This window comes from Miniopterus natalensis, chromosome 2, assembly GCF_054644295.1.
Source record: "Miniopterus natalensis isolate mMinNat1 chromosome 2, mMinNat1.hap1, whole genome shotgun sequence".
NCBI lineage: Eukaryota > Metazoa > Chordata > Mammalia > Chiroptera > Miniopteridae > Miniopterus > Miniopterus natalensis.
In genome coordinates, this window is record NC_142082.1 from 102577363 (window position 1) to 102602886 (window position 25524).

Genomic DNA, 25524 nt, shown 5'->3' on the forward strand with positions numbered 1-25524 from the left:
GTATAATTAATAAGGAAAAGTTTAGCGTGTTTGGGTCATAGTCCCAAACTGGCAAGGTCCAGGCTGAAGGCCAACAGAGCACCTGCTTTCCCTTAGAAGCCTTCATTTAGTGCCACCACTGGAGATATTTTCCTGGGTAAAGAATTTCTAAGAAAGGGACACTAGTAGAGAATAAGAGTAAAATTTTAAGATTTTTTTTCTTCATGGAAATAAGTCACAACAAAAGACAATATCCAGAGTCCTGACTCTGAGTTTACTAAAAGTCTTGTCCTCAATGCCAAAGGCTCTCTCTCTCTCCTCTCCTGCCATTTCAACATGTCCCATGGACCAAGTCTGTGTGCAGATTATCTGAGCCCTCTTGGAGTAACTAACATGAAATTCTGCTATGAGATTGGTGATGTAAGGCTACCAATGCTGTAACACATACAAACAATGCAACTGCACAAAGTGAAAATGAATGACGTTGGGTCAACTTCTGAATGTGTTGGGTGGAGCTCTGGTGATGAGGAAGAGACAGGGGAAGGCAGCGTACCGGTTTAATTAAGTATGTGTGACAATGGGAGGCGATGCCATCGGACAGAGAGGGAACATGAGGGACTATGTTAGGGTGCAAAGACAACAAGGAATTGCGCTTTAGATATTTTAGAGTGTAAGGCAAAGCATGTGGATGACAAAGAATTAGTCAAAATTGTACAGATTCACCATACGGTTACTATCCTACAACATTATTCATTAGCTTTGATACAAACTATACAACAAATAACAAGTAACCAGGCTTGTCTGACCGGCCTGATTGGTGATGACTGAGGAGACAACTCATTTCATGCATCCCGCCCTCCACTCCCACCTCAGTCATCTATTCCTTAAACACCGAACTGTGTTCTACATGCAACCGAGTGTGCAACTGGGTCCCTGTGGAGTTCTCCATCTAAAGGGGGTAACTGAAAACCAATTTTTCTCCAGTGCTGAGTAGAAGTGAGTGGTGCAACTACTGAACTTTTGCTTACAATCCATTTACCACATTATTTTCTAAGGCAATCTGCTAAGACTGACTTTATGTATTTCAGGTCTCAGGGGCTCTCCTTCTATGTACAGTTGAGGCTCAGTTAGGAAGCCACTAGAAAAGGAGCATTTTCCCTTTGTTGGCAATCACACACAATAAGGAATGTCTTGAACGTGTCCCTACTGAACAGAGTGACGTTCCAAACGATGGCTGAAGGGTTGGGGGCTCATGACTTCAGAATTCATGGAGATAGTAATTTTGGTAGTAAACCCAAGAGGTGTTGGTTTTGAGAGGGTTCTCTTGGTAAAACTGTGTGGATAAGCTAAAATTTAAGCGTAAGCCACCACAACAGTATACAAAAATTTAGAAAGGCAATCACTCTAAGAAACAAGAGAGAGGCTATCCTAGGAAGGACTACTGGGCAAGACTAGACTTAAGGGAAGAGTGGGGTGGAAATGATAGAGGACATCAACAGGGAAAACAAGAGCCACCTTCACTAAAGGCAAAATACAAAGGAAACTACTGAATGTAAACATCTCTCCGTGAAACTGAAAGTAACATGAACTGGAGAATTCACAAACAGGACAGCTCCGAATACATCCCGTTATTCGTGGGACGCTCAGTGTTTAGAGTTTCGAGACAGAGCTCGGCTCGCCCTGCCAGAGGCGTGGAGAGTAAAGAGGCGGCGCTGGGGAGCTCTGGATCCCAGCTGCAACTTTCAACAATGACAACCCAATCTTGGCAGTTACATAGGTGATACTCAGGAATAAAGAAGCAATTACTTTTCTTAAAAAAAATCCCACACAAACAAACATTTGGGGAGAAAGTGGCTCTAAAATGGCATGTGCTAGGTGGCAATCCATCACTAAGATGACCTCTGTCGGGAGAACTTCCTAAAAGGCTTGAAAAGAACTCACACTTATGCTGTATGTTGAGAATTCGACCTCTGTTAACCTTATTCCACTAAATTTGAACTACTGAAAACACTGGAAAAAAATTAGTTTTTCTTTTAGCAAAATGAACAAGTCCCCACGTAGACAACTTGTTAATTATCTAAAGTTGCTTCCTTTTTTTTTTCTTTCCAGTTCTCTTGAGATATAATTGACATATAACATTGTATTAGTCTCAGGTGTACAACTTAGTGATTTGATACACATATGCATGTACTGCAAAATGATCACAAGTCCAGTTAACATTCATCACCTCACACAGTCACACATTTTTTTCTTGTGATGAGAACTTTTAAGGTCTACCCTCTTAGCAACTTTCAGTTATAGGTCACCAGCTCAGTATTAAAAACTGCAGTATTATAAACTACAGTATTATAAACTATGGTCACCATGTTGTACATTACATCCCCACAACTTATTTATCTTATAATTGGAAGTGTGTACCTAAAGTTGCTCTTGGTTTTATATTACCTGTGCAAAACAAACTATTCTGGCATAATGAACCATTTTCCAAAATCATGATCATCTCAGATTTTTAAAAAATCTCAATAAGTTTATATTACAGAAAACCATTATAATGCCCTAAGGTAATATTTAATTCTCTTTTAATGCTGGAAGGATTAAAAAAAAAATACTTTTGCAACCCAGGCAAGGGCCATTTTTTTTTTTTTTTTTTTTAAGATTCATTTTAACTGACTTAGCAGTCAGGCAGCTTAATGCAAAATAACATTTTTTTGCCTTCTATTACTTTTTGTTTCTAAGAATTACTTTTCTCACATTATCATAAAAAGGCAAAATTCTGACTCATTATGCTACAGGACCCTTATTCATGGTCAATCTCATTCTTCCCCGATGCCACACTGAGGAAAATTCCTCAGCAGCCCTGTAGTTTCCTTCAGTGCAAGCCTGCAGCCCTCTCCTTCCACCCCCTGCCCCCGGCCGCTCTATCCCCCCCCCCCCCCCCCCGTGCCAGCCGCCCTGCCTCCCATCCTTCCTTTTGCCCGCCTCTGCTTCTTCTGGTTTTGCTGGACGCAGAGTCACTTCATTTACTGCTTTCCTTTCCTTTAATTAAGATGCTGTGTTTTGGGGACAGACTTTTCAAATCTTAAACTTTTCCTTTTCTTGTAATATCACTTTACTCGACACTAAAATTTTATGCCCCTGCCTGGCTCTCGGTAGGTACCAGGCCCGCCCATGCTTTAAGCCACTTCTAAGGCAACACGGGGGCCCGGACGGCTCCACCATCTGCCTGACTAAGGAACAATCCCGCCAGGGAAGGTCCATTTTTTCCATGAAGTCATCCAACATTTATTAGAGGCCAGCTGCTCACAAAACTCTACCTAAGCTTGACATTTTCTTGACCAAAGCCTCCTCTCCAATTATTTGCCTATATGTGTTACTCCAGAAATACCAATCCCCTCAACATTATAATGAAAATGCTGCCCAATGATGTACTGCTTTAGGGAACATACATTTTTGCTAGAACTATCTGTGATCCACTATCATCATCAGGTTTATCTCTCATAGTAAAACCACTGGACAATGATTATCTCAGTACTTCCTTGAATTAGGCACTCAAAAAATCCATTTTTATTCCATTTTTGTCTTTTCTTCAGTATCAATTCCAAAACCAGCATTTTCTGGGCAGGAGCTAAACTTTGTTATTAACCTTTACAGATATCAATATCAATGAATATTATACCACAGATAGCACCTATGTAGCTGAAATAGCTGACTAAAATTTTAACTAGCAAAGGTATAAAAATTTTGTAACTGGAAATCATTCTTTTGGAGGGAAAAATGCATGGTGTGTGTTTTCTTTGTTTTTGTTTTTGCACACTTCTCTTTAGAAAAATGCTAAATTCATTAATCTGTAAATCACTTAATATGTGAGGATACTTACAAAGTTATTTCCAAATGCTTGAGTACTTGTGTTATTAACCACCTATTGCATAAAGCTAAATACACTCCCAATTCTACATGAGAGGTGTTTAATTTAATTTTATCAATTCATTCATTTAAATATTTACTGAATTCCAGAAAAAATGGGAGGTAGGTACCAAGGATATATTGAAGAGCATTTACTTTTCTCATAAAGCATACTTCTTAGAGGAAGAAATTCATATCAATTATGAAATCACATAAATGTAAAGTTTTGTTGTGGTAAAACCCATAACAAAATTTACCTACGTAATCATTTTTAAGTATATTTTTCAATAGTGTTAACTATATTCACATTGTGCAACAGATCTCTGAAACTTTTTCATCTTGCAAAACTGAAACTCTGTACCCACTAAACACTAAATTCATTTGCCCCTCCCTCCAACCCTTGGCAATCACCCTTCTACTTTCTCTCTCTACAAATTTGACTACTCCAGGCATCTCAAATAAGTGGAATTGTACAATTTTTTCTTTTAGTGACTGACATATTTCACTTAGCATAATGTCCTCAAGATTCATCCATGTTGCAGCATATGACAGAATTTCTTTTTAAAGGCTGTATAATATTCCAGTGTATGTATAGATCACATTTTATTTATTCATGTGTCAGTGAACATCTGGGTTGCTTTCTACCCCATGGCTAGGTGAATACTACTGTTATGAACAAGGGTGAGCAAACCTCTCTTTGAAATGCTGCTTTCAATTCTTTTGGATGTATACTCAGAGGGGAATTGCTGAATCATATGATAATTCTATATTTAATTTTCAAGGACCCTCCAACTGTTCTCCATACTGCATTTTACATTCCTACCAACAGTGCACAAGGATTCCATTTTTCCACATATTCGCCAATACTTGTTCTTTCTTTTCAAAAATAGTGGCTGTCCTAATGGGTGTAAGGTGGTATTACATGCACAAATGTAAATTTTTAATTGTGGTAAGTGAAACAAAGGAAAGGTAAATGTTTAAGAGACCATGTACTAGGAGGATTTAACCTGGTCAGGGAAGCAAGGAAAAGCACCCTAGGAAAGTAATGACTCATCTGAGGTCTGAGAACTGTGAAATCAGTCACTGGCTAGGGAGAAGACCAGGGCATTCAGGAGGTGCACATGCACTGTGAGAGCACAAGCGGGGCTCACCAGCGCCAGCGTGTGAGAAAAGACCAGTGTGGGTGGGGGAAGAGCCAGGGGGATCCTGACAGCAGCAGGGCACAGGGCTTCGCAGGGCCTACAGGGCCAGGTAAGGGACCTAGAACTTTATCCCGAGGAACATGGGAAGCCAGGGAAATAACTACGTCACATTTGTGTTCTGAAAGACTATTTTGGGTACAATAGAGCAATGGATCCAGACAGCCTGGGTGCTAAGAAATCAGTCACAAAAAAGGGGGGATATCTGTAATACTTTCAACAATAAAGACAAATAAAAAAAAGAAATCAGTCACAAGACTACTGCGATGGTCCAGGCAAGAAATGCTGCAGCACCAACTAACTGGGTTGCACCAGAACTGGATGGAAGGAGACATATGTAAGAGATATTTAAGAGGTAAAAATGACAGTGCTTGAATTCAGCTCGATGATGGGGCAAGGACAAATTCTAGAAGGGATTACACAACAGTAGAAATTAGTAAGTAGGATAAAAGCTATACTTCTAAGTTGCCACTTTTGAACAGATTAGCCACTTGTTAGGAACAGACCATTTACTCTCAGTGGCACTGGTCATCGCTGCTCAGCTGGCTGCAGCATGACATGAACATGACTGAAGTCCTGGGTCCTGACCTCTTCCTTCCGCCATTCAGGAGGAAATGGTTGGGATATTAGCCAACACTTTGGAAAAACTACCTGAAGTGAGATCCATGCTTTATAAAGCTTGGTTTACAAACTCTGCTTAAAGCAATTAATAAACATAGATTAACAGCTTAGTTGTCCCCACATTTTATTTTTTAGGGAAAGCCTTGTGTAAGAGCTGAGACCCTTTAATTGCAAGGTGGAAATCCAAGTCGGGTAGTCACACTCTGGGTGCAGGGGAGGGACATGGAGAAACTGGCAGCTGGGTTTCCTACCTGCCAATCTCACCTGCACTACATTTAGCTTTGGAGAGTGACTCTATGTTTCCAAATCTCTGTTGGTGAAAAGCTGTGTTGTCCAAGACAGTTGCCACTGGCCAGATATGCCTAATGAGCACCTGAAATAGGTCTAGTATGACTTGGGATGTACTGCAAGTCTAACATAAACATGGCATTTCTAAGATTTAGTAGAAAAAGAATGTAAATTATCTCCGTAATTTCTTTTAATGTCAGTTACATGTTGAAGTGATAATGATATTTTGGAAATGTTAGGTTAAATATATTAATAAAACTAATTCAACCTGTTTCATTTTACCCTTTTAATGGTGCCATTAGAAAATATAAAATTACATGTGTCTCCCATTATATTTCTATTGGATGGCGCTACTCTGGACCATTTGACTCTAAGCCATTTTGAATTGTTGGTGCCGAGAAAGAGGCCTCTCTTAGAAAAGCTTCGATTTCCTTCCATCTCTGTTTCAAACAATGAGTTCCTCGAGCCTGTCTCCTATTTCTTGGATGGAGGGGAGGGACATACTGAAGGCTACAGAAAAGAGACAAAGTCCCTGGTGCTCCGAGTTGGACAGTCACAGTAGGAGATATTTCACCAGCTGCTTTTCTACAATATAACGACAATGGTCAATTTGACTTTTGGTGACTGTAACTTACTAATTTCTTCATTAATTAGGGCTCTTTTCAGAAGTAACAGAAATCTAACTTGAATTACCTTATGCAAAAATACTGATTTATGTATACATAAAAGTTCAGAGGTGGCTGTGGCAGAGTGGGACCCGGGGGGACACTCAATGCCATCTCCTCTCAGGTCGGCTTTCCTCTCGTATAAGTTCAGCCCAGCAGGCACTCTCTCCGTGGTGGTCCCTGGCAGCTCCAGACTGACATAATCCCTGTTTCCCAAACCCAGCAGCAAGAGAGCTTTCCCTTTCCCCTATTTGTTCCTAAATAATAAAGTACCAAAATCCTTAAATAGTGTCTCAGTGGTCTGGCGTGGGTCACCATGCCCAACCCCAAATCAACCGCTGTGGTCCATGAGATGAAGATTCCGGGTGACTAGTCCTGGGGGGCAGGTCCGGGCCCAGAGGAGGAGCAGAGGGAGAACCGGCACTGTTGGAGTGCATGTTCCGAAGGAGGAGAAGGGATTTGAGGACTGTGACCAGAAAAGGGGAAATGGATGTAGGGCAGGTGACAGATGACAAAATGCCACAGCACTCAGGCTGCACACGGCGTCTGGGCTGCTGCTGCGCAGAGGGGGGCCCAGCCTCACAGTGCACTCGGAAGTAGCCGAACATTTAAACGCGCCCTTCCTGCAGGTTCCAGCCTTCATCAGGATCAGGTCCAGCAGTTACCTGCCCCATGAATGACAGCGCACTGTGGGCACAGACACAGGTAACCCAGATTTCTCTTTCCTGTCTTTAGCCAAAGGAATGCCAAACACCTATGCAGCTGGTTACTCCGGGTTCAAACAGCATGCAATGCCCTCAATGCACGCTTTGATATTTTACAACGCTGATGGCAACAACAGTAATGAAAATCTCACCTGCACCACGTCCTTTCACCATTCTGGTCTTTCTGGATACTGTCAATATCTTTACCTCAGGATTCACACAAAGCAGGAAACCCTTGGCACGTCCTTGCAGCGTGCTGTGATGCTATTTTCTCCTTTTTTAGTCTAACCAACCCTGGTTGTCTTTTCTTGCACAAATCCTTTCTCTGGGGGCCTTTCCCAGGCACCTCTACCTCTTCATTAGAGAGAACCTAGGGAACAGCGATGTCTCTGGGAGGGAGGGCTACGGCTCTGGTCACCAGACAGGGCAGATGTCGGAGAAGTAAACCCAGCACAGAATCGCAACTCCAGGGCCCACATACACATTTCCACATGTTTGGAGAAAGGAAAAGTTGGAAACCACATCAAACATACCCTGTGACCACTGGATATAAATATTACAAACAAACAAAATCAGCATGTAATGTGTACTTTAATTTGCTGACAGATATTTAAAAAATTAACATCAGAATGAATGACAAATGCCAACACCACAACAAAACCTTTAACCCAAGAGAAAAATAACTCACAATCAAAGCCGCCTGGCCTCTAATTAGCACACAGCATCCCTGAAACAAGAGGCCAAAATAAAATAAACTGCCAACATGGAGAGAACTGTGCAGGGGGAAGGGAGAGTGGGAACTAAAAAAATTAAGGCTTTCCATAACGTACTGAAAATGACTATTGTTTGAAACCTGCTTTACAGGGGTGGGGAGGCGGATGGGCTTGGCTGGAAGACTGACGCTCAAATATCAAGTATGTAGATGCCTTCTAACTCCACATTTATGCTTTAAAATTTATTTTACACTGCAGGGTAAGTCACTTCAGATACAATTTAATAAAAGCAAAATTTTAAGGATAATTGACTGACATTTATTCAACACCTGGTTTGTACGGAGTATCACTTAAGTGCTTTCCCCAGTGACAAAGTATGGCGAGCAGACTTGGGAAGTGCCAGGTACTCCACCCTGAGCTTGACCAGCCAAGATACTGGTTCTCTTTTTCTAAGCCTCTTTCCCTGATATGATTGCAGATTCTCATTATGTATGCATAATTCATTATGTATGCAATTGCATATTTGTAGCATATTTACATGAATATATATTTTGTCTGAGATACGGTAATTTCTCAATAAACATTACCTACTATTTTTTACATGTTTTACTTTCTTAAATGTCCCTAATAACTCCAAACATAGATAGCATCTACTTCACAGACCTGACAAAACTGAGGCTAGGAAATAGCACAATTATGGATATTATAAGCAATAAACTTAACTTTATAAATTTCTTAGGCATTAGGTTAGTTTAAGTTCAAATCCTACTTTCACCGTTGGGATTTTCACTGAATAGGAAAGAAAGGTCACATTAACCCAGACTAATTCTGTTGGTCCTGCAGGCCTTGCAGTGAAGCAATGAGGAAAGAGTGAGTGCTGGTCCCAGTCCCGCCTGTAGAAAGACCTGAAACTGCTTAAGGAGCTAACATATTTTAAAAAATACGCTTTCTCCCTTGTTTGATAATCAGGAAAAGAAAAACAAAAACAACTGGTAGGAACTACAAAAGCCTTTTCTGGTAGCATGTTATCTGATGCCTGGGTTTTCTGATTTTAGAGCCCAAATATTTATAGACCTGTGAGAACCCACTTAAATATCCCTGATCAAGTCAATGCTTCTGATTTTTCTTTCCATTATTAGTGAATAATTTTTTGTCCTAGTTTTGATTTTTTTCAGTTTTTGTGCTTGCTTCTAACAGGGACCAGTGTGGAGAGTCTTTAAGGGAAGCAAATACACATGAGTGGGGGACTCTGGACTCGGAGACGAGAGTTACAGGCACATGAGAAACCAGGAAGTCCATGCCCCTTAATTTTGCTCATATTGTTATTTATCCAGGTCATAATGTCATCCAGAAACATAGCGTGTTCCTTCTTGTAAGCCACTCTTACTATTACATAAAATGTACGAGTTTAACAGTCAAAATGTAAATTCACCTCAACAAATAATTTATCCAAGTTCAATACACAAGAAAACTATACAAAGAAGATATCCAGAAAGTTATTTCAAACCAAGAGGAAAGTCCCTGCTGATGGGCCTTCCTACCTCATGAGGCTGACCACTTCCTACGCCAGCTGGCCATAGGCTTCTGAAATATGTGATTTCAGGTAAAAGGCCCTGCTCTATTCAATACTGCTGTGTTTCAATATTGCTGTATTAAAGGCAATTCCAACAGGCTTACAATATTCACAGTAGGTGTCACTGGGATGTTATTATCTAAAACCTTATTAACTGTAACACTAAAGTAATTATATCTATATCTATATGTAGATATATAAATATCAATAAAGATATATATATAGATATAGATATCTACATATAGGTATCTATATCTTTATTGGTTTCAGAGAGAGGAAGGGAGAGGGAGAGAGACAGAGAGACACACATCAATGATGAGAGAGTCGTCATTGATCAGCTGCCTCCTACACCCCCCCGACTGGGGAATCAAGCCCATAACCCAGGTATGTGCCCTGAACGGGAATCGAACTGTGATCTCCTGGATCCTAGGTCGATGCTCAACCACTGAGCCATGCTGGCCAGGCACTAAAGTAATTCTTTACCAAATCTTGAAATAAATTTACAAGTACCCAACTTTAAGTATAGTATAACATGCAACGTTAAAGCCTTAAGCCTGTTACTAAAAATAACCTATTTCCTAGGTTGACCATATACTTGTGAATCTAAAAGGAACATCCCAACATCCACACGTGGGTGAAGAGCGTTTCCTGCGCACCTGCTGCTCACCAAACTCAGGCAGCGCGTGCAGGGGACGCTGCCTGGTGAGCCCCTATGTGTGTGTGGTGGGGAGGCTTTGAGGCTGACTCCGTAAGAGCCTTTTGGTTGTTTTCTGTTTTGTGTTTTGTCTTTCTCTTCCATATGTCACAGCAGCAGTAGGATTCTGGGTCCCCTCCTTGTGGATGAGCAACTCCAGGCACCACATAGCAACTCCGTCATGCACAGGAAAAGGCCAGCTCTTCGATGGATTTCTTTCAGGAGCGAACATGCTTCTTTCTCAGAACACCCCAGCGCATCTCCTTCAGGTTTTCTGAGCCACTGTGTGCAGCACTGAGGGGGAGGGGGGCGTGGGGTCGTGCTCTCCCTGGGGTCAGGGGTGGAGATGACTTCCTAAGGTGCTGGGCTTCTTGCACAAGGCTTGGCATGTGGACGCAAACTGGGCCCCCTTAGGAAGGAGTGAAGGAAGACGGCTGGTGGGGACAAACAACCATGTCCCCACACCACAAAAAGTTAACCTGAGGACACGTCCTCTCCTGGCCCTCAGGCGTCTGACCTACAGAGACGCTCTGAAACCACAGCTGAGCAAAGACGGCGACGGGCCTGACCGTTAGCACCACGCCTCGGCTTACCTCCTGGAGCAAAAGCAACTTGGAAGCAAAATCCCTCCTTTAGGATTTCATGTGGAAAATACCTGGGCCTGAGATCGTACTGGGCTGCACAGTCCAGGAGAAGGCAATTACTTAGGGAAGATTCAAGGATGGCAAATGGCAACCGTTCCTCCCTCTGTTTGCTTCTAGTCTGTTGGGATTTGCATTGTGTATACACAAGTGCTTATATAAAACTCCAAAGTAAACCCATTCCTGTATTTAGGATTTAAAAAAGCCTGTCATATGCCAGGAACTGGCTGGAGCCTGGAGCTTGGCACTGCAGACAGAGTTAGCAGTTTGTAGGCTTTGAAGTGAAAGTTCTTTCCTCCTGTTTTACTAGCAATGAAAAGAATTTTAAAGGAAAAGCACCAAAGTTGGTGAAGAGTCTTTTTCCACCATGTACGATGTAATATCTTTCAGTATAATCTTCTGTTTAGAAAGCTGGATGCCTCAGAGTGGTCACTGGCACTACCAGCATGTCTTATATAACCACCACCCATGAGAAACACAGCAGTTGTGAATATTTTACATATACCATGTTCTCCTATAACACCAGGAATTGGCTGGCTCACACATTGTCATGGAGTAATACTTTAGGTATTTTAGAGCAGTGGTTCTCAAATTTAAAGGGAAGCATAGCCTGGAGATTTATTAAAATTCAGAGGTGGGGGCCCCACACCCAGATATTCTGACTCAGTGTGTGTGTGTGTGTGTGTGTGTGTGTGTGTGTGTGTGTGTGTGAGAATATTGTAAGTTTGCATTTTTTTGTTGGGGGGGGATTGTCATTTTAACAAGTAACCCAGATGATTCAGATGCAGGTGGCTAATGGACCTTAAACAGAAACATCACATCTATAAAATATTAAAGAGCCTATAAAATATTAAAGTTCTATGGCCAACAAGAATTGGGAGTTTAAATCACAATATTTCTATTTATAAAAGTTCAAAAATAATTGATCATCCCAGGGAAAAATAAGAGCCTCCTGTTAAACATTTCCCACAGGTTATCTTATTATATCTTCTGAGGTAATCAGGCTGGGTGATATTATTTTGACTCTGCTGATAAGGAACTTAATGTAGGTTAAATGATTTACCAAAGATTACAAAGCTAGTTGGGGCAGGTCAGTTTACTTTTAAACAGAGATCAAATAAGATGGCATCTCCTTGGGCACTCCGAAAGTGAAAAGCTCTGAGAAATAACATGAAGAAAATAATAAGCATATTTCCTGATTCTGTTTTAGGTCAACTTCTCCTCATCTCTCTAATTCAAAGCTCTACTTCAGCAGACAACCCTGGGCTAAAAGAAGTCTGTCATTCACCTTCAAGCACTGACTTTGGGAACCCATTATGGAAAAGCTTATTACCCATGGTTTTGCTATTGTCAGAAAGAAACACAAATGTTCCCCCCCATTACAGTTAAACTTCATCACACATTTTCCCCCAGCTGAGGACGTTGGTATTATCCCTAGGATACAACCTGAGTTTTTAATTCAATTTAGACCTAGCTTGGGCCTAGAAAAATGGCTGCTTCTTAAAATCCCACAAATGTTGCATATTTTCAGGAGAGGAAGTATACAGATGACTGTTTTGATTTCAGAAACTCTCCCTGGGATGTCCTGGCTCATTGTCTGGTTGGGTTTCATGCACCACACCACGAGGTGCTTTAGTGAAGATAAAGGCTCTTTGACAGTGGAAAATCACTCTTTCTACAGCCTTCCTTCCCTCTGCCCTCAAGGGAAAACCTGCCTTCCCCCTTGTGAGAAAACCCCCAAATATAATGAATGAGACAAAGAAATATTTAATCAAATTAGTTTAGGAAACCCCAGCAGAAACAATGCATCTTTTTAACAGTTTCCGATGTCATGAATAGACAACGTTTCGTGTGTTGAGTCTGTCTCCAGCTCCTGGGTGAGAAATGCCCTTTGCCATTAGACACCAGCTTCATTCTAGAGCTCAAAGGAGCCATGTTCATTTGCCAAAAATCTGCTGCTTTCTAAGCTACAAAAATGGTTTATAAAAATAACTAGAAATATTCTTTAAATGATGATGATGATGATGATGATGATAAAGCAGTCTTTTCCTAGAGTACCCCTCACTCCTGAGCACTCACCAACTATCTAAGCTCAGCTGCTATAACAAAATACCACAGGCTGGGTGACTTATCAGTAACAGAAATTTATTTCTCACAGTCCTGGAGACTGGAAGCCTGAGCTCAGGGTTCTGGTGAGGGCTCTCTTCCAGGTTGCACATGTCTGACTTCTCTTTGTATGTTTGCAAGACGGAAAACAAGGGAGCTAGCTCCCTGGCCTCTTCTTGTGAAAGCACTAACCCCATTCACGACCTAATTACCTCCCAAAGGCACTCACTACCTCCAAATACCACCACCTTGGGGGTAGGATCTCAACATATGAATTTGAGGGGGACACAAACATTCAGTCCATACCATCAACCTAAAACCAAAGGGATGGACATGGCTTGCGCATATTTTCAACAGTCCCCCAAAGAAATCAACTCTTCTTACTGACTACACCTGGGCGCAGTTCCCATCTTCCTTCGAAGGCGGCAGAAAGCTAGACTTCAGGCTAGTTTTGGCCACTCTCCACCCACGTGACTTTTCGAGTCTTAAAAAATGTTTTTTAATACTTCTCCACCACTTTGCAAAGAATGAACCATCGGGTGGCAGACACCAAGGGAAAGTATTAAAGTTGGCTCTGAGGTTATTTTCGGACACCCTGCCCCTGCTCAGAGCTCTTCCTAGAGAAAGGCTGCAGATGACAAACGGCCCTTGAAACAGACAGTGGCTCACCACCTCAGAAACCCCGTGACAGAAGACTAGGTTAATCAGCTCATTCACTCAGCCTCAGTCTCAAGCTAGTCGTGTTTGATTTCAAAACATCATTTGCCTCATGGAAACAAACCAACCAACAAAAAAGTGAAACGACATGGTTTAAGTGAAAAATAAAAACTTTTTATACTGAAGTGACATGCAATTTAATATTACAATTTCTTTCCTTTTGGATGGTATAAATAGCTCATTAAATTTCTTCAGTAAGTCCCCAACTATGGAAATTTCACCATTAAGCTGAGCTTTCGGACCACACAGACCAGCATGCGACCCGGATAGTGAAAATGCGGCACATTAGTGACTCGCAAAGTGTGCTCCCTACATCTTAAAAGTCAGCAACCAGCCTAAGAGTGTTTCTCTGTGTGGCACTCGGTACGGCTTTTAAAGGAACTGGCTTTGTTGGCCAGTCACATATCAACTGAGCCCATCCTGTCAGCTGTCACTTCCCTCTAATTTAGAAAACTGTCTACAGCAATCAGCTGCAGTCCCTTTTATTGTCCTGCGAGTAAAATTCCCAAATAAATATTCATCAGACCTCCCCCACCTTTAACCAGAAGGAAGCGAACTGAAGCAGATATCTAGACACTGACACCTTACCAAGTGATCTTCATTATAAATACTTTTCTTGACTTGCTTTTTGGGGACAAAACACGTTGCTTGAAAATATAATTGATTTCCTTAAATGTACAAAGTCTCTTTGCTGGGAAATGCTCATTTTGCTACACAACAATCTATTCACTGCTCTCTAATTTCCCCTGTCAACTGGATTTGGAAAATAACTAATAAGTGTGTATATGTTTGTCCTTGTTTCTTACAGAAAGCAAAGATGCATTAGGGACATAGAAGCCCACTCTAGTAGGACATGTCTGTACTGCTCAGGACCCACACACAGAGGAAGGCCCCGGGCGCCCTAGGGTACACTGGCTGAGTGATTTACCAAGTGAAAGAAGCAAGCAATGCCACTTTTGGAGTATCTCATGTTAAACAGCTGCTGGTCATGCACCTGGACTGGGGCAGACCCAGGAGTTTTGGCTCATTTCTGTAGAGTGAGGCGAAGATGGTAGCAGCCAGGTGTGCCATGCACAGGCCTGCCCCTAAAATATGTATTCCTGGATCAGGAACACCAGGGGATACGGAGGAAGCCCCCGACCTACAGTCCTTTCTTCCCATCCTTGGTCCTTTCCCAGCACCAGCATCCTCATGCAAATGTGGGGGTACACCAGTTCAAACATCCAACGGACCCAGTGTACACCCTTTGCAAATAGCAGTCCCTTGGGCCCAGGGGTGTTCACACTGGCCTGGATCTGGATCTGGGGATAGAACCAGGTAGGCGTGGGAAGTGGGCTTTTGACTGTTTGGGAAGGAAACTTAGGGTCCTAAGGACTCAGGGAATGTACTAAAAGTGGGGGTGCTGGCTCTGGGCCTGGAGGAGGTTTAGAACCCAGGATTGTCAGGCTCTCTACAGACCCAGTACTGTGGGATTCTAAGATTCAGTCTGTCATTGTTGATGGCTCAATCTCAAACACTGGACAATGAAAATATAAAGAAAAGAAAATATGAAAAATATTCAAATAAGTGTAAAAAAGTCCAATTTCAGCCTCTCTAGTTCAAGAGATGAACAATGAGATATTCTGATTAATTAATGATCTGTTAATAGTTATTAGATTTATCTTTCACTGGTGACTAATTATCAACTAATCAGAGTATAAACAAACAGTTAACATCAAAACTACAATCAACATATTCAATGAATTATGAGCAACTCCAAACATCTCCAGTTTTCCAAGAGCCATGAACCGTACACATCTGAACTGTGTGTAAGTCACACAGAATTCATCATAGAAATGTGGACATGCTGGGTAGGTCAGAGGATTTAGGCTGACAATTTTCACAATAGTTAAAATTTCAAATGCCATTTCTGTGCACTGGACAATCTCTTCCAGGTGCTTTGATTTGGTTTGTTTCCCTCCTGGAACATTTCAATGGCAGGAGGCAGCACCCACCTCTCCTGAAGTTCATCATTGTCACGACACACAGAAGGCCCACTTACAGTTAGTAGCACTGACCTGTCCTTTCATATCTGGAGCAATAGGAATGGTGGGCCAGATGGTTGAGTAGACGCCAAAAAACACCAGCCAGATCAGCATGCTTCCCCAGACAGCCAGGTGACTGAACTGCAGAAAAAACACACACTCAGGCAGGGCTGCCCCACTGGCATGGGGGAGCCACCCGACTCCACTGGCTGCACGGTCCCTGTGTCCAAGCTAGCTTTCTTTATGGAAAGATTCTGATGGCTCTGCAGCCTTTGCAGAATCCAATCTTCCTAATTTCCTTGTCTCCAAATGTGTAACAATGAGTTCAAGTGACTGGTGGCCCCAAACTACCCTGCAGACGAAGGTGCTTTGGCCACCACAGCTGATCTTCCTCCAGATCCACCATGGTGTTAGCAGGCCCGTCTCATTCCTCACCAGCGCTCCAGTTTGGAGCTGTATAAAACGAGGTCTCATTACTCTAGTAACAGACTCTTGAATAGGCAAAACAAATAAGACTTTTTTATTTATCATTTGAGATATGGTTCTTTAAAAAAGTCTGGAATGAATATTACATCTTATGATGCTCCTTTAAGCATCTACTGAGTTGCAAATTTTTTGTCATTTATCTTCTTAATAGCATGATATATATCACACACAGACAGAGACAACAGTGTGGCGATATCCAGAGGGAAAGTGGAGTGGGGGTAGGTGGCGGTGGGCAAAAGGGGGGAAATGGGGATGAAAAGAGATTTTGCTTGGAGCTACGGGCCACAAAGCAGTGTGCAGAAGGTGTTTTGTTGAGTTGTATGTTTGAAATCTGTATAATTTTGTGAACCAATGTCACACAAAAAATACATCCAGAATCTTAACACTTCTCACTACCTCCTCTTCTAACGTCTTAGGCTAAGCCACCATCCCCTCTCACCTGGATTAATTGCCATTGTCTCTTAAGAGATTCCCTGCTTTGCCCTGGCCAGTGTGGCTCAGTTGGGCACTGTCCAGTGCACCAAAAGGTTGCCCATTCGATTCCAGGTCAGGGCACATGCCCAAGTTGCAGGCTCAGTCCCCAGGAGGGGGTGTGCAGGAGGCAGCCGATAGATATTCTCACATTGATGTTTCTCTCTCTCTCCCCCCTCCCTTCCTCTCTCTCTAAAAATCAATAAAAAAATCTTAAAATAAAAAAGAGATCCTCTGCTTCCACATTAATCTTCCACCCCTCCCCATTGTCTCAGAACAGAATTAGGAGCCTATTTAAACAGCAGTGACAGACAATCATGAAACTAATGGTATAATCCCCAAATACTGGAAATAAACAAAATGTCCAAAACTGGGGTCTGATTAAATAAGTGATAGGATAACGGTAAGATTTAATACCCTTTGATAACGAACAATGATTTTGTAGAAGTGTACAATAAGGGATGGAAAATGTCCATGATGTATTTTTAAGTGACAAAAGATTACAAAGCACTATGTTCCGTAATGCATTATCTTTTAAAAAAAATACACAGAACAAAATCTGGAAGGTCATATAGAAAAGTGACCTATGTCTTGGTGGTAAAATTATGGAAATTAAAAATTATTCTTTTTGGCCTGTATTTTGTGTGTGTGTGTGTGTGTGTTTGGTTTTGGGGTTTTTGTTTTTTTTTGTTTTTTTTTTGCAATGTGCATATACACTTGAAAGAGATGACTGTTAATAGCTTAGAGGGTGTATTAAGTGCCAAGCAAAATGAATGGTCAGAAAACTTTGGATTGCAAATTTGCTCTGATAAAGATCAAACCATAATTTTTACATGCAAAATTTAAAAGAAGGTAGCTGAATATTGCTTATTGTTTTCCCAAGGCTTAAAAAGGTATCATACCAGGAAAAATATCTACAGTGAATAGAGAAATAATTCTAGAGAAAACTTACTTTAGTCCAAGCTGTAGTCTCCAAACCAGCTTTCAGACAAACAGTGACAACAACATACTGTGAAAAGAAAGAGAAGTAGTGAGTTATCCTTACTTTCCAGGAGACATCCCAAGTACCCCCTCCAGAGGCAGTTCCTCAGGCAGCTGTCCTGAGAAAGTGCCAGCTAGGTGCTAATTCTCCAGGGGCTAGTTTTAGGGAATGCAGGCAGGTTTACTTCAAGAAAAGCCCTCATTTTAGTGTCTGTCTTCTCACAAGTAACAGTTACTTCTGATCTTAACTTGGAAGAATTGGGAGAAATTACCTTCTTTAGTATCCCCTCCCTCCCCCCGGAAAAGGTGGAATGGCATCTGAAGAATGGGGAACTAAGTCATCACCTGCCCAGAAATTACGACTCTGCCTAGTCTTCACCAGAAAATGGGGTAAGCATTTCACAACCATTCTGGGCTTTAAGGAGTCTAGAATATATAGTAAAAAAATATCTGAAATAAACAATAATGAGGAAGGCCTTATAGAAAGGGTTTTGAGAGGCATAATCCATACTTATGCTATTTAAGAATGGTTCAGTACATAGAGAAATAAACTTACCGTGTAAACAATATTACCAACAAATAGAGAGTCTGTGGCATGACCGCTGGCCAACACAGTATCTGAAAAACAGAGAAGTTACTACTGACCTCCAGAGCACAGCACTGCAGTCTGTTTTATTCAGAATGTAAAAGGAGCACTTTAGAAACATTTATCCAAATGTAAAGGAATTTCCAAAATTACGTCTGCAATTCTGAATTATCTTCATCGTGTATTTTCTCTAAACGAAGCAAACAAAATCGGCTTCTGACAAACCAACCACACACTTGATCTGGGCTGAAATTTAAGGTTTATAAAGGCTGAAATCTCCCTTTGTTGGATTAAAAATAGGAATAGAATAAGGACATGTTAATCTGTCCATTAATGCCAGTATCAGACCTTTCCAAGGGTTCATTTTCTACTCATCTTTAATTTCTGCTAAACTGGAATTAGAGGCCAATACAAGAAGATCGCTACATGAATACGAAACCAACCCACGAGTGTCGAGCCTAAAGAATCTGGGGGCATTCTCCAGTGTCGTTCACAGATGCGACCACAAGAGCTTGCGGGGCCTACAAACTGAGGGAATGCACACAGCATGATGAGAGACGTTTAGAAAATGCAACTAGGATTTTGAAGCTTTAATTTTCATATCTTCTCTACTCGTTGCTTTTTAAGGATGACTATTACAATGTATGTAAGAATCACTAAGGCAGGACTCTAATAGAATTGTCCATTTCATGTCAGCCAGCCTGCTGTGGAAATGCTGGTTTTTATCCTGAGGGGTCAAAGCCTATTTTAAGATCAGGGATGGTTTCCTTGGATGACTCGGCCAATCTCCTTTTATTCTCTTTTATGCTCAAATTTAGACCTGTGGCCTACAGGCCAAGTATATAGGGGATTTTGTGTTCAAGTTTCCAACACAGTAGCTGCTACACACACGTAATTGGGCTCAGGGATTTACCCACTTGCGTGTTGAAGAATCCTATTAAAGAATAAAAATCTGCTTAGTTTTCTAAAACACCATATAATCAAGTCTCGCCACAGGTAGAATCTGGGAATCCTGGAACCCTGGACCTAGCTCCAGGACATGCCTTTCCTCCTGATTCCAGACAAGTAAGTTCACCACAAAGTGACATCATGGCTGTAGCATGTAGCATGTGGCATGTAGCATGGACAGACCTAACTGAGAGACTGCAGCTAGGGAACATAAGGGTTATCCTAGGAGAAGAGAGGAGGGTGTGACTTTAACAGGAATGATCTCAAAGCTTAGGGAGGGGAGGTGGCAAAGAGAAACTAGAAGTTTAGGCAGGATTTCATTAAGAGGGAAGGAAGGCGAAAGTTCAAAAAGTAAGGGAGAGGCTAGATTAACCTCAAGAAGGTAACAAGTCAATGTATTAGCAAACAGCTATTCAGCACTGTGGGGGTTCACTTTTCAGTAACTGGTCCTAAGACTGTTTTAATGATAAATGTGACATCTGTAAAGGCATGCCTCAATACAAAACTCGTGATTAGACAGGAGACCATTTACTTGATTTGAACACAGATTATAGCCTTGAAAGAGGTAACATTATTCTTTCTTTATACAACAAATATTTATTTGAAGCCTACTTTATGCCAGGTACTATTATGGGAACCAGGGAGACCAGGTCCCTGTCTTCACATAGCCCACACTATAGTGAGGGAGCCAGAACATAAACACAAATAGATACACAATGAAGTGTCAGGTGTAATAAGTGCTATAAAGAAATATAAGGTAGGGCAATGGAACAGAGCACAGCAGAGGCTGCTCTTTTAGACAGAGAGTTCAGGAAAAATCTTTTTGAGAAGGTAACATTTGCGCAGATCTGAGTAGTATGAAGGGGAGAGCATTCCAAGCAGAGAGAAATTGCCAACAATCTGAATATAGACACATGGATGAGCTCAAAGACCATCACAAAGACCAGTGTGGCTGGTGACATTAGGAAATTCTCAGACAGAAGGGGAGAATTAACGTAGGCCATGGTGAGGAGCTGAGATTTCACTGTTAATTGTGATAGGAAACCACTGGGGGATTCTGAGCAGAGAGTGAACTGGCATAAGTGACGCTCTTAAAGGACTAGCCCAGCTTTCATGGGAGAACAGATCTTGGACGACCAAAACTGAGGTCACAGAGAGCAATGCCAGTGTGGAACTGACTATAGCAATCTGCCCAGGATGGTGACACTGGTGTGTGCAGAACTGTGTCCAATATGGTAGCCCCTGGCTGCTCTAGTTAAATATTTAATTAATATTTAAATTAATTAAAATAAAATAAAATAAAAACGCAATTCTGTTGGGTGGGGCAGGAGGAAGAGAAAGGTGAGTTACCGCTTAATGTGCACAGTTTCAGTTTAGTGCGATGAAATAGTTTGGAATAGATAATAGTGATGAAGGCACAATACTCTGAAGGTAATTGAGGCCTCTGAACTGTACACTTCAAGTGGATCATAGGACTAACACTACAAAGCTCTTACTCTTGGAATAAAACATAGGAGTAATATGGCTTTAGCTTGGCAATGGTTTCTTAGCTTTGACACCAAAAGTGCAGTGACAAGAGAAAAAATAGATAAATAGGACTTCATTAAAATTGGAAACTTTAATACTTCAAAGGATAGCATCAAGAAAGTGAAAAGACAACCAGCAGAATGGAAAACATATTTTCAAATATTTATCTGATAAGGAAACTATATCCAGAATATATAAAGAACTCTTACAACTCAACAATAAAAAGACAACTCAATTTTAAAATGGGCAAAGGATCTGAATAGACATTTTCTCAAAGATTAAAAATGGCTAATAAGTGCATGAAGAAATGCTCAACATCATTAGCCATCAAGGAAATACAAAATTAAAACCACAATGAGGTAGCATTTAATACCCAGTAGGATGGCTGTAATAAAAAAGATAACAAGAGGTGGCAAGGATGTGGTGAAATTACAATCCTCATACACTGCTGGTGGGAAAAGAAAATGATGCAGCCACCTTGGAAAACTGTCAGGCAGCTCCTCTAAAGGCTATGCATAGCTACCGCAAAGCCCAGCAATTCCACTCCTAGGTCCGTACCCGAGAGAAGTAAACACATATGAACAAAACATACAAAACTTGCACATGACTGTTCATAGCAGCACTATTCACAATAGCCAAATGCATCAACTAGTGAATGGGTAAAGCCGGGTACATCCATACAACAGAACACCACTGAGCAATAAAAAGAAATGAGGTACTAATCCATGCTACAATATGAATGAACTTTGAAAGTCTTACGCTAAGTGAAAGAAGCCAGTTACAAAAGGCCATATATTATATGGTTTTATTTGTACGAACTGTTCAGAACAGGCAAATCTACAGACACAAAATAGATGAGTAGCTGTCAGGAGCTGGGGGTACTTGGGGAGAAATAAGGAGTAACTGTTAATAGGTATGGGGTTGCTTTGGAAGTGATGAAAATGCTCAAACACTGATTAAGGTCACAGTTTCACAACTATGTGAATATATAAAAACCCCCACAGTATTGTGCACTTTAAAGGGGGAATTGTATGGTATGTAAATTATATATCAATAAAGCTGTTAAGAAAAAAAAAGAGTTCCTCAGTCACACTTAGCCACATTTCAGATGCTCAGTAGCCACAAGTGGCTAATAACTACTACATTAGACGGCAGGGTATAGATATTTCTCCATCAGCACAGAAAGCTCTACTGGACACTGCAGCTCAGAGCAGCTATGCTGGAAGAGAAACAAGTGACAGAAATTGGCACGTATTTTGAAGGTAGAGATGATAGACTTTTTTTTTTTATTACTTGGGTGTGGGGTGGGAAAGGATATAAGGAATCCAGGATGATTTCCAGGTTTTTGGCCTGAGTAACTATAGAGGTATCATTTACTTGAGATGGTTCTGGTCATATTAATATAGGAATACTAATTAAATAGTAGCACATGGAACATTGGTACCAAGGGATTAATACTGCAAATTCACAATACAAGAACAGACAGCAATGAAGCATAATACCATTAAAAAGAATATTTAGAAAAATGAGGTTGAGAGGAGTTGGGTTAGGAAGGAAAATGCCAGTAATTAAACTAGAGTGGAAGAGCTGGTTCCATTCCTGCTCTCTTGTCCCAGATCTGCCATTATTCAGTTTTTAAAAATTTTAGGTTCTGAGTCTGTTTCCACATCTATAAAATAGTGGTTTTATATCAAATGCAGGTGTTGATGATTGAATTATCACTAAGGTTTCCTGAAAGGATAGATAGAAAATTCTAAGATTCTAAGGTCCATGTTCTTAGCTGCTAAATGAGCCCCATCTATTTAATGGTAGAAACTTGAGAAGTTCAGATCTTGTTCAGTTTAACTTAGGATGTATTTCCTAGTCTCAGTCTCATCTTATGTGCTCATGAATGGAAGAGAAAAGGCCCTTTAATTGAGAAGAGCAATGATCTGAGGGCCCTCAGTTCTACCTACATAAGCTCTACTGGATCCAGAGAAAACTCTGATCAGATGCAAGAGCCAGAAGGGTTGGGAGACTCAGCTGAATATCAAAGTTTACAATTAAAGTGTGACGGTTTTTTGAATTTCCTTTTAATACTAATATTTCAAATGTTAGTTGAGTCATGTTCTGAAAGAAATTAAATATACAAAGCATTTGTCTAATATGGAGGGCTTAGAATGTGTCTCATATTTTATGAATATAAACATAATAAACAGAAAATTGTTAGACATCATAAGAAGTTATACATTTAAAATAGATAACATATGTTGCTCACTATATGATAGGTACTGTTAAACACTTTGCATATACTAGTACATTTAGTAATATGTCATACTCTAATATATAACACTAATATGTAACACTAATACATGTAATACTCCTTTAATACTCTAATAACTATATAAAATAGTATTATTATCAGCATTTTTCAGATGAGAAAACTGGGACAGCAAAGAGAAGTTAAATAACATGCAAAAAATTTATAAACTTGATAAATAAGTGTTTGTTTTCATTAATTGAGTTAAATAAAATGGACCCCAAAGAATCGAACAAAACAGCAGCAAGGGGAAAAATAATTACAGTAAGAAGTGCTCCTTTGAAATACTAACACCTAATGGGAAGGGACTTTCTAGGAGAGAAGTAAGGTGGAGAGGAAATCAGACTCATATGACAGAAATTCTGTGCCACATGAGGAAATATACACAGTGCACAAATCTGAGGAGCAACAGTTACTCGAGACCAGGACTTTTATTCTGAGTTTGGGGGGGCAGGAGGTGCTTCGTTAGTGCAGAGTTTCTTAGCCTCCTCGGCAAAACTGACATTTTTCTAGATAATTCTTTGTTGTGGGGACACTGCCCTATGCATTGTAGGGTGTCAGCACCCCTAACCTCTACCCACTAGATACCAGTAGTAACCACTCCCTACTGGTGACAACTGAAAATGTCTCCCGACATTCTCACCTTTCCCAGGTGCAAAATCCCTCAGTGAGAACCACAGCATTAGAAGGAAGAGAAAAGAGGATCTGGAGTAAGTGGAGAGAATGCACTCTGAAGTAAGACTGTCCAACGTGTGTAGGGAACCCCCTTCTCTCTACTCAGCCTAAGGAGGAGAGAATGTGGTGGGACCTAGCTGTTCACAGGATCAGAGAGACAGTGTGATGCTACTCACAATGCTTGGTGGCCTTTAAAAGGGGGCAAACTCTTTGATTACCTACAGGACTGAGAGCTCACTTAGGAAGAAAGTGCCTCCATGGGGACCCTTAAGATCACTGAACGCTCTGAAGGCAGTTTGGCATGGACAGAAGAGACAGATGGGGAACCAAAGGGCACTTTCCAACAGTAGCTTCTAGAGTTCTAAAATGCATTAATTTCTAACTTGTCATGTAGTAAAATGCTACTGGCATTAAATAAAATGTTTACACCTGAGGTCATCTGAATACATGTAAGGTAACTGTTAGTGAAGACGGGATTGACCTAACTTTTTAGTTCATCATTTCAGAAGGATAACTCACCATTGTATTTTAGTTTTCTACTTAGGAAAGAGTATCTCCTGCCCCAGTCAAACTAATACCATCTGGAAATAATTTATTCCTTGGACAAGAAACTCCCAAACCAACTTGAGGTTCTGGGACATGCCAAGCGCCTCTGAAAGACGGCGTCTTCTACACAAGTCACAAGTTACCGCTCTGCACAGCCTGGCGCGGAAATTCCCAGGGAATGGACTGCTCTCTTACAGGTTATATTTCAAATGTTTTAGAGGCAAATCCCTGTGGGCATCGTTCCTTGTTAAAACTTGCCAATAACATACCCCTGAAGGAGAGATCAGAAGTCCTATGAAATCGTTTGTGGATGAATGCATTAATAAGCTGCAGCTTGCCGGTAACCCCAGGCTGGAAAAGCCTGCTTCCATTGTCCAGGTTTACTCCTAATGGTTGTTCCTGCCAAACTATTTCTTCCCACTTTGCTTAATCTTAACAGTACTGTGGTGATTCCAACACTCTAGCCAGGAAAACATCTTTCCTGTAGTTTAGCTGTTTTAATTTTAGTCAGATATTCAAAAATCTCAAGTGATTTTTTTTTTTTTTTTTTTTTTAATAGAGGAAAAATACCCCCCAAACCAAGGTGAGTAGTTGGGTTCCCCAAGCCAGCCTTCAGACCATCATTCAGCCCCATCTGTGCAAATGTAATAAGAACATGACTTCAGATAAAGCAGCATGGGGTGGGCTAGGTGGATATTTGGGAGAAAGGGGGCAGAGAGAGGGGAAAGGACAATTCAGGCAAAAAAAAAAAAAAAAAAAGGGAATCAGCCTGCATAGAGGCCTGGAGGTGGACTCCAGCTTGACTCCAGTCCTGCCCCAGTGGGATGGTGAGCAGCTGAGGTGAGGGTGGGGCTGAGGTAGTAGGTGCCAGACCATGAGGTCAGCAGGGGCCAAGCCTTGCAAGGCTCTCTGGAAAGCTGTGATCTCACCAAACCTTTGTTTTCTTATGCTAACTAGCCAGACTCAAACCCATCATTAGCACACAAAGGCTACCAGTAGGGGGAGAGGTAGGGAGTAACCACCTGTTGCATCAGAACAGTTGGCATTTAACTGAACAGTGCGAGATCAGATCAGCCTTTTGCAAATCCAGGATCAGATTCACCCATTTGAGGGCTGAAATGAGAGAGGGGGGTGTTCCCTACAGCTGGTGCATTCTCTTAGGGGCCCATATAATACTA

At 41.1% G+C, this 25524-nt stretch overlaps 1 protein-coding gene across 1 annotated transcript in view; it reads right to left on the reverse strand.

Moving 5' to 3' along the window:
- ATP8A2 (ATPase phospholipid transporting 8A2) overlaps positions 1-25524 on the reverse strand; it is a 510308-nt gene that overhangs the window by 104782 nt on the left and 380002 nt on the right. The window contains exons 31-33 of the mRNA XM_087814449.1: positions 18322-18383; positions 17737-17793; positions 15861-15968 (exon numbers count right to left, since the gene is read on the reverse strand). Coding sequence (XP_087670575.1) covers positions 15861-15968; positions 17737-17793; positions 18322-18383 — 227 coding nt within the window. The remainder of the gene's footprint in view (positions 1-15860; positions 15969-17736; positions 17794-18321; positions 18384-25524) is intronic.